General features: G+C 36.5%; 2 protein-coding genes across 2 annotated transcripts in view; both read left to right on the forward strand.

Moving 5' to 3' along the window:
- The window catches only part of LOC121383698 (polycystic kidney disease protein 1-like 2), a 142,603-nt gene extending 131,989 nt beyond the window's left edge, over window positions 1-10,614 (forward strand). Inside the window, exons 14-17 of the mRNA XM_041513792.1 lie at window positions 7,169-7,449; window positions 7,799-8,680; window positions 9,598-9,793; window positions 10,344-10,614. Coding sequence (XP_041369726.1) covers window positions 7,169-7,449; window positions 7,799-8,680; window positions 9,598-9,715 — 1,281 coding nt within the window. The 3' untranslated portion in view covers window positions 9,716-9,793; window positions 10,344-10,614. The remainder of the gene's footprint in view (window positions 1-7,168; window positions 7,450-7,798; window positions 8,681-9,597; window positions 9,794-10,343) is intronic.
- Window positions 10,543-10,625, forward strand: part of LOC121383700 (polycystin-2-like) — a 19,066-nt gene continuing 18,983 nt past the window's right edge. The window contains exon 1 of the mRNA XM_041513793.1: window positions 10,543-10,606. Coding sequence (XP_041369727.1) covers window positions 10,543-10,606 — 64 coding nt within the window. The remainder of the gene's footprint in view (window positions 10,607-10,625) is intronic.

Below are 10,625 nucleotides of genomic sequence, written 5' to 3' on the forward strand. Positions count from 1 at the left end.
GCTCCCAAATAACGCTATAAAAGGCAAAGTGTAATTGGTCGATATTTAAATTGTTATTTATAGATGAAATGTCACCTGGACATGGGAGTCCACACAATGCTGTTAGATCTACTGGTAGACCAGTAGAGCTAATTTTAATCAGATTGGTATGTATGTATCAGAGGTGGGGAAAAGCCCTTTTCTCCCGGTCTGGGACCGATTCTCGATCTCTGAGACTGAAATTATTTTTAAAAAACGTGTGTTTGGCGGTCCCACTTTTATCATTCTTGTCGGTCCGAAGCACCTGTCCATTTCTATTATTGGAACAAATTCTTATCCGTCAAGTGGACCGGCCTGCCCAGACATCGGTATCTCATGCATGATTTAAAATAATAAATAAATAGTGGTCAATATGGCTGGTGTTTCAGACGTCTGTGATTTTAAAGTCTGCCTCAGTATATATCGTCTGTCGCTGAAGTCGGACCTACAGTAGTGTCAATCCACAGCCACTAGGCTAGACATTAATTTTGTCAAAGTTGCTGAGCCGGTCAAGCGATTAAAGAGATGTTAACAATAACACCATTCTTGGCGAGAGAGCCATCAAGGTATTACACTCCAATTAAAACAAAGGACCCAGAGTTTGCAACTGGTTACAATCAACACCTGTCAACACCTATGTACGGAGCTTTGTCGGGTCGAGTGTCCTAGTCCGAAACAAGACACTTTTGTGCAATACAAACTGCTTGAAATAGCATAAAATATACTGAAACAATCTATAAATGTATTTATTGTTGACTGTTCAATGTAGTCTATCCAATAATTATAAAGGATTTTAAAATTAACAAAAGGTTTCCACCTTTTTTGTTAACAAGTGGGAGTAAGCAGAACAGCTACATGTACAGGTTATCGCAAGAGCCAATAGAGGTCATATTTCGTCCAATCAGTGATGACGTTATTAATCTCTTTGTCTAAACATGTGCTGGCTCAGGTTGTCAAACGCTTCAAAGTTGCAATCTTTTATTAATTTTCAGGACACCGTACTGAATATTCGTACTTTTTATACATGTATGGGATTTAAATTCATAACTTTTATTCCTTCTTTATATTATTTATTCCATTATGTAAAATATATATACAATTATTGTGGGGGGGGGGGGTCACTGATGTGATAAAAAAAAGTTTTTTATTCCTTTCTTTTTTCCACTCGCACCCCCCCCCCTCCGTTAATGATGACATCAAGTGGGACCGATTGACAATTTTATTTTTACCCCCCCCCTGGTATGTATGTATGTATATTACTCTTTTTTATTTTAAAGTTTAAATATTATTATGATTTAATACATATTTAAAAAAATAACTCTTTTATCCAAAAATGTTCAAAACACGAACAAGAAATTTAAACATTAATTAGTACATTTACGGTATTACTCTTCAGGTTACATTACATCACGTGTGATTTGTGTACCTAAGTACCTAAGAAAAATTTATATAAATCGTATAACTTAATATTGAGTTTTTACTATAATGAGGAACAATGGTCTGGTACTTATTTAAAATCATTATAACGTATAATAAACATTGTATTTCCACTAATCATAAATAAAACCTCATTACTGACATGTGAAATATACCAATTTTCGTGAGTAACGTTTTGTCAAACACAACATTTATTAATTGTACACAAATAATCCCTTGAAGTGTACTCTTGTTACCACCATTTTACTTCACTAACATACAAAACTAACTGATACAAGTATAGGACCAGCCATGTGTTTAGGGAAATGACGTCACATATCAGCGTGCACGCACATCTGGTAGGGAAAAGTCGACAATGGCCAGTAGTAACAAAGCGAACTAGTCTAGCGTGAATAGCAAACAATGGCCAATACATGTGCTTAAATTACCGCTTGTAGCACGGGAACGCTATTCTACATAGCTTCTATATGGAAGAGATACATGTATCCTTTTGTCCCAAAATATTTGACGATTGGCCGAGGTTAAGACTATAACAAACTTCCTCTTGTTTTTCTTTTTTTCACATGAATAAATTATACATACATACATACATACATACATCGTGGTTAGTCTTGCAATTTGCGGGCGAATCGGTGCCACAGGTTCGAGACCCAGCAATGGCATGGGACAATTTGTGAGGCCAGAAAGGATTTAATTATCCCCTGCACCAGTGCGTTAATATCTATGTATGTAACAGTCAACCTCGACATACATACAATATATAGATATTCATACATCAATACATACTAGCCAGTGCCAGGTCTGCCCACTGTTTCATGCACGTAAGCGGGATCGACCGCGTAGATTGTAGGCCCCATGCATATGGTTGAGTTAAAGAACTTCCTTTTTATGGAAGCTTCGATAGCTCAGAGAGTATCGTGGTTAGTCTTGCAATTTGCGGGCGAATTGGTGCCACAGGTTCGAGTCCCAGCAACGGCATGGGACAATTTGTGAGGCCAGAAAGGATTTAATTATCCCCTGCGCCAATGCGTTAATATCTATGTATGTAACAGTCAACCTCGACATACATACAATATATAGATATTCATACATCAATACATACTAGCCAGTGCCAGGTCTGCCCACTGTTTCATTCACGTAAGCGGGATCGACCACGTAGATTGTAGGCCCCATGCATATGGTTGAGTTAAAGAACTTCCTTTTTATGGAAGCTTCGATAGCTCAGAGAGTATCGTGGTTAGTCTTGCAATTTGTGGGCGAATCGGTGCCACAGGTTCGAGTCCCAGCAACGGCATGGGACAATTTGTGAGGCCAGAAAGGATTTAATTATCCCCTGCGCCAGTGCGTTAATATCTATGTATGTAACAGTCAACCTCGACATACATACAATATATAGATATAAATACATCAATACATACATACATACATGTGTGTGTGTGTGTGTGTGTCTGTGTGTGTGTGTGTGTGTCTATCTGTGTGTGTGTGTGTGTGTGTGTGTGTGTGTGTGTGTGTGTGTGTTTTAACAGTTGTTACAAATGAACAACCAGTAGACAAGACTGGTTCATTTGTAAGGCTTTTCATCAACAATAAAGTTTAAACTTTAAGCAAGTAAATATCTTATTAGAAAACTTTACAAAACTTTAAAACTATTAATTTTATAAATTCTTTTTTATTCCTTAAGTTACTGACATTGGATACATATTAACACATTGTATTAAAATGGAGGATACTAAATTTAGTTACAGTACCTGTTCCATGACCACACATACATTGGTCCTAGCTACAGTGTCCCTTTTTAAATATTAGTACAGGACTTGGTCTTTTAAACCGAATACACCTTAAATTTACTTGGTCCCTCAAGGTTGCGGTTCCATCTTCAGGACATTTTCTAACATTCTTTTACTGTAAATATATTTGTAGCAGGACAACTGTCATTCCAACCAACCCAGTGAGCTCGTTTAGGTGGGAATTTTCTCTAAATAAAAACATTACACATATTGAATTGAAAATTGGCCGTTTATTTTAAACGACATCATACTGATACAAAACATTTAATAATTAATTAACTAATTAACCAAAATTCCCATCAAAGGTGGGCATTAAACTACCGCCATACATAAAACATGTCACAGACCTGCATATTCGATCTGATAGAATATCTATACATGTATGCATATATATGTAATACAATAAAACTACATAGCATGATTTGTTCTCATGATTTAGGTAAAAGGGGAGGTGGGTGGGTGTTTCTCCACTAGTATTTCTTTCGTCTTCGATGTTTAGTGTGATGGCACACTGCGTACAGCTGTAACTGTAATTTCATTGGTCAAGCCGACCAGTGCTTTCATAGAAATTTAGGAATGGTACTAACCGATGGATATTTAAAGTTTGAAATTATAAAACCGAATGGTGATCAATTTAATCCATTTGCCTGCAACAAATACACTTTTAATAAAAGTGTTTATATCTATGTATATGTATATATATATGTATGTGTATGTATGTGTGTGTGTGTGTGTGTGTGTGTGTGTGTGTGTGTGTGTGTGTGTGTGTATACATGTACATGTACGTGAATGTTTCCTCCCTAATATTATCTGTGTGATCCCTAAACATGTTCGACTCCATATATTCGTAATTAAAATGACTTGAGTGCATCATTAAATAAAAGATTCCTTCCTTTCAAATCCCAAACAGTGTCTATTACCTTTGACAAGAGGCACAGTTTCAAAGGCTTTCACTTTCAACCTGATCAATAAACCAGTTAAAACAACTAAATGTTTTTATGTTTTAAATTAAGACACAAATTAACACAATGCAAATATCATATGATATTTGGTTTATAATGATATAAAAAAATTATTTTTTATTTTTATTGATTTTGTAAATTCTGTTTTTATTAGAAAATAGAGATCCTGAGAAAAAGATTAAGTCCAAGTGTTATCAATGTCATCATCACATACTGAATAGCCCCAGTAATATTGCATAGTTTGGAAAGTCAGTGAAAAAAAAGTTCTGGTATCCTTCTTGTGCACGGAAACATGAGATACCGTAGAAACGAATCTCTGAATCTGATACCAGTGTTCTCTTCAGCATCCCTTAATTCACCCTAAAAGGCCCTAAATTCATCCTGAAAGGCCCTCATTTTATCCAAGAGCTGCCAGTTGTCTATTTTTCCATAAACAGGAATCATTGATATGTAGAAAAAAATATGAAAATTGTTAATTTTCTATGATGTAAATATGAAAGTTTTATATTGTGTACATATTAGTATTAGTAACTATAGCATGATTTGACTATCACACGTACACACATGCACACACACAAACACAAACAAACACACATCACACATACACATACACATACACACACACACACACACACACACACACACACACAGCTCCATGTTTAATATTTAATTAAAAATATAAATACTCCAGCAAACTACATATTTTATGGCATGATAGAATATAAAATATACTGAGAATCTTTTTTACCCACTATAATGGATCTGTCAATACAAACAAATAGTTACATAAAACGCTGTTTGTCGATTGACTGGGTACTGTCATCATATACATCATTGTTTCCATGTCCCAGTTTGGTGTTGTGTTTTGGGGTTTTTTCATTTTAATTTTCTTATCTTTTCAATTTTTCATTTCAATAAATTTAAAATACTGACGTGTACTAGTATTACGAATGAATAACATACAACAAACCTTGTATAAAATGATGATCTCCGTAGTGGGATGGGCAAAGTTGATTGTTAAATTGTCAGCTTACTGTTCAACATTTCGTTCCAGTGGTATTTGATGAAACTAATTCAACAATCCTTCCTACAGTGAAGCTAACAACAGTGTATGAATTACCATGACAAAATACCATTCATCAAAACTAGTCTACACTGTTTGATGAAAAAACATTCCATTGCTCATTACTACTAATGTCAACAGCGGTTTCTTGCCTACAAGTGCTCTCACGGTACCACGTGATCAAAACATGTGACGTCACCGTGGCTTCTCCTCCTTATATAGCTAATTTGGTTTTTCGTTGTCTAGCTCTGACATGTGATTTTAACATGGTTTGTATAGCTGTCAACTCTGCACCAAACTGGTCATAGTTACATTATGTAATCTAGTGGGAACACGTTTGACAAGTCAGACACATTATTATGACTAAATTGGATAGTTTTATATATGGCAACACTGAGTGTCAATACACAGCCTGTTGAATCAGTGGTAACACGCGTCATAGCCATTACGATGACAACAAACTTAACAGTATAATAACATTTTATAAACTCCATGTGGGTTTTTTAACAATATATCCCACAATTTTCTCTTCGGGAAACGTTAAACAGTTGGGACAATTCGGCCTGTTACTTTGTCTGAATAAAAACAAAAAGGTGGAGTTGCTTCCCTTATTTTATTTTAGCGAACGTAGATCGATTTTTTTTTCATGCTTATACAAATTTCATTTACCAGGAGGTTTGATCAAATACCAGGAGACTTCCACGGAATCTGGCAGGGTTGACAGGTCTGGTCAGAGGCGTTATTAGGACTAAAGTGGATAGTTATATATATACTCTTAAAAAAAAAGTAGAGGGACCTGAAATATTAATATTAATGTTAAATGTCAACTATTAGACAGAACATCCTAGTAAAGAACGTTCAGGCCTGTTTATCAACACACCGAAACGCATTCCATAGTTTGCACATACATCACACTGTTGTCCTGTACACGTGCGTGGGGTGTCATTCTCGATTTTGACAATTTACATGAAGGTCCATTAATCACTGTGGAACATTATTTCTGTCAATCGTTTTCATTCTGTTCATCATACAGTTGTTATTGTTTTGTTTTGAGTCATTTTTATTATTTCTACTTTCAAATTTCACTTCTGACCTTAATCGTCCTTCAAGATCTTTGGTGGTCACAAAACCTACTGTAATACTGAACTACCGTTTGTAAGGTTTGCCCAATTAATTCACTATTATCATATAACCATTCCCCACAGCTAATATACCTTACAATTTTGGCAATTGTAAATTCTTATTAGAATTCCTCTACTTTTTTTGAAGAATATATATGGCAACACAGAATGTCAATACACAGCCACGGTAGCTTGAATTTTGTTTATGCTTAGTAAATAAAGTTTTCCTGGGATAAACTTTTTTCTCACGGGAGACTTGATTAAATACTGGGAATCTCCAGTGGAATCCGGGAGAGTTGACAGGTCTGTACATCATATACAAATTACAAAACATTACACAAGATTGCTTATTAACGTTAAGTAAATCCATGAAACTTTAAATTAAAAACCATTTATTTTGTGCATGAACATACCAAACAACTGCTATGTGGTATCGTGGTATATATTCTTGCACTAATAAACTTGTGCAATAAATAGAAATTGAAAACAACCTATGTGAAGTTGTGTATATTTATTTGATACATAAATCAATATGTATTTTTCAGCTTGAGTGTTAAACATTCATTGACTGGTTGTTTGATTCGGTGATCTGGTCATTCATACATATGTTATAAGGTTTAAATAAATCAGCTTCAACTTGTAACACATATTTTCTTTGATTTGAAACCTTCCTCAAATTACTGTTCACACTGTTAAACATGTACATATGTTTCTTGTGGTAAACTACACAGTCCGAATGTGTGATTTGCTGTCCGTATATTTGTATTCTTACCTCTACAGACTGGTATCACAATGCTTGGTGACAACTTTCCTGGAGACCACTATGTGTACATGATCTGCATGGTCACTGGCTGGTGGGCGCAGGCTGGTACCACCTCCAGAGTGTTCATGTACCTCTGTGGGAAGAGAGGAAGATCTTCACGGCATGCCATGTTTGACAGCAATAAGGAACTCTTCACATCTGGTGCGGAGAACTGGTTTCTACTCAAGACCAGCGGAAGTCTGGGCCACATTAAATCTGTGGTTATATGGCATGACAACAGTGGACAACAGCCATCTTGGTATGTAAGACTGATTTTGTTTTATGTATCATATTCTCAGACAAATCACTGTCTTATGTATGTAGGACTGATTTTGTTGAATGTATTGTATTCTCAGACAAATCACTGTCTTATGTATGTAGGACTGATTTTTTTTAATGTATTGTATTCTCAGACAAATCACTGTCTAATGTAAGTAGGACTGTTTTTATTTTATGTATTATATTCTTAGACAAATCACTGTCTTATGTATGTAGGACTATTTTTGTTTTATGGGTTATATTCTCAGACAAATCACTGTTTTATTTATGTAGGACTTTTTTGTTTTATGTTTTATATTCTCAGACAAATCACTGTTTTATATATGTAGGTACCTGAAAGAAATTGTTGTCAAGGATGTCCAGACTGAAGAGGTATGGCACTGTGTCTATGATGAATGGCTCAGCATTGATAAAGGACTGGGAACTCTTCAAGCAGACATCCCAGCCATTGAAGATGCAACTTTTGCAAAGAAGCGTTTCTACCAGTTCATGCACACAACTAGTCGCGACTTCCGCAATGGACACATCTGGATCAGCATCTTCTCCAAACCTCCGACAAGCCATTTTACGCGTATCCAGCGTCTCACATGTGCTCTCTGTATTCTCCTGTCGACAATGCTCACTAACATCATGTTCCACGGAATTCCACGAGATGATCCCAAGGACCAGATCGATTACGGAGATTTTCACCTCTCACTGGTGGACTTTGTAATCGGAATCCAGAGTGCCCTGATAGTGTTTCCTGTCAATATGATCATCATCTTGTTGTTTAAATTAACCAATCCGAAACCTGACACTGTACTGAAATCAGAGGAACCTGTGGATGACAAGCTGAAACCTGACACTGTACTGAAATCAGAGGAACCTGTGGATGACAAGATGAAACCTGACACTGTACTGAAATCAGAGGAACCTGTGGATGACAAGATGAAACCTGACACTGTACTGAAATCAGAGGAACCTGTGGATGACAAGATGAAACCTGACACTGTACTGAAATCAGAGGAACCTGTGGATGACAAGATGAAACCTGACACTGTACTGAAATCAGAGGAACCTGTGGATGACAAGATGAAACCTGACACTGTACTGAAATCAGAGGAACCTGTGGATGACAAGATGAAACCTGACACTGTACTGAAATCAGAGGAACCTGTGGATGACAAGATGAAACTTCCGGAGAAAAAGAAAAATTTCTTTTCTAAGTTAAGGTATTTGATAGTTTAAATAAAATAATTTCTTTTTAATCCTTCATATTTCATATATGTTCTGATGGAAAGAAATAAGAGGACCAAATTTAATTCACTACTAGTAGATCAATGTGTACATAAAATACAAAGATGAGTTATGGGAAGATGACTACTTCGGTGAAAGCTTTTGGCTATAGTGGCCCAGAAAAGTGAATTAAAAAACAAATCGCTGCAACAGTTTTTGACAAAGTACAAAGTTTTTTCCTTCATAGATAAGTCCCGGTATGGCGAATTCTATGCACTTTGCAAAATCTGCTGGTGCAACATCAATATTTCGTATGGAGGCCTGAATATCATGGCACACGTGAAAACAGCCAAACATTCTCGGAACGTCTCAGCTGAAGATTAAGTTATGAAAACACCGAAGATCAGCTCATGCTTCTCAGGCACTTCGAACTATAGCACCATCAAAGCCGAGGTAATGTTTGAAGTCATACATTTGTGGATGACAATTTGAAAAATTTAACTAGCTGTCTAGATATTTTATTGCTTGTGAATCTGTATTTAATATAGGACTAGGCCTAGGTGTTTAGACATAACAATGGTCACACTGTTGACTGCTAATCATCTCTCTCGCTCGCTCTCTCTCTCTCTCTCTCTCTCTCTCTCTCTCTCTCTCTCTCTCTCTCTCTCTCTCTCTCTCTCTCTCTCTTTTAAAGCAATGACAGATTTATCATTGTATCAAGAACTGTACTGGCTAATTTGGTAAATACATGCTATCTTATATTCATATTTAAAACAAAATACTGACTGTGGAAAAGGATATCTATATCTCTCTCTGACTGGACATACACTTGGATAGGTCCACCACAAATATTGTTTATTATTGCTACTCATTGCTGCTTTTAGTTACTATAACGTCAGGCTATTCTTTTCAGATGTTGTTTACTGCATTCTTGCTGGAACACAATTTGCCATTGGCAGCATCAGATAAAGCTGGGCCATTGTTCACCACCATGTTCCCGAAGTCAGAAGAGGCTCGGGCGTTTTTATTAGCGAAAACAAAGACATTCTGTCTACTGAAAACGTTTGCCACAGAATCTCAATTGGACTTGGTCAAGGCTAGGAAAAGTGGTAAATTTATATTTTTGATATCTCATTTTAATGAAAAGAAAAGCTGGAGGTCCTGATCTCTCTTCCACCACCCTCTTGTGTTGAATCAAGGCTGTCAATTGAACCCATTTTCTGTCTCCTCTCTTGTTCTTTCACCTAGTCTTTCTTCTTCTTCTGTTTTTTTTCCAATTAGCACGGGTTTGTTCTACAAATTTCTTCAACTGTTTTTTGAAAGGTTCGCTCTTTTGTGTGGCTCTGTTTTTTCTTTTCTATGAACAGTTAGGTGATGAGTAATTTGGTCGATATGTGCAGCATGTTTGTAATTTGTAATGTAATGGAATGCTGTTATGTATTCCAGGTAGCCCTGACAAGACCATTTGTGGTTGGCGGGCCCTAAAACAAACACTAAAAATAATCATTATGATAATCGTAATAATGTTCGAAGGAGAAAAAAATGTTTCACAGTTTAAGCTAGTGCTAACAGTGATATTTAATTAGTCTGAAAGGATATGCCACTTGAGAGGGTGGAGCTTAATGTTTCCATGGATTTATGTTACGTTTGTCTTTTCAGGGCCTTTTTCTCTGGTGACTAATGGAGGGAATGACCGAGCGATGGAAACGACCCTCTACCCGCTGGTCATAAGTTTCTTCTGACCTGGAAAGGGGAGATCAGGACATGCCTGCTGTGTGTCGTCCTTGGACAAGGCGGGTACAGGCCTTAACACTGCAGAACTTCTCATGGGGAAATTTCCAGACTTGGTATTGACGAGATGACCTGGAAAGAAAACTGCATTGCCATCGAAACTGACAATGCACCAGTAATACTCGTCACAAGTAATGGTCTTCTTGGACA

The sequence above is a fragment of the Gigantopelta aegis genome, chromosome 10 (assembly GCF_016097555.1).
Source record: "Gigantopelta aegis isolate Gae_Host chromosome 10, Gae_host_genome, whole genome shotgun sequence".
Classification (NCBI taxonomy): Eukaryota; Metazoa; Mollusca; class Gastropoda; order Neomphalida; family Peltospiridae; genus Gigantopelta; species Gigantopelta aegis.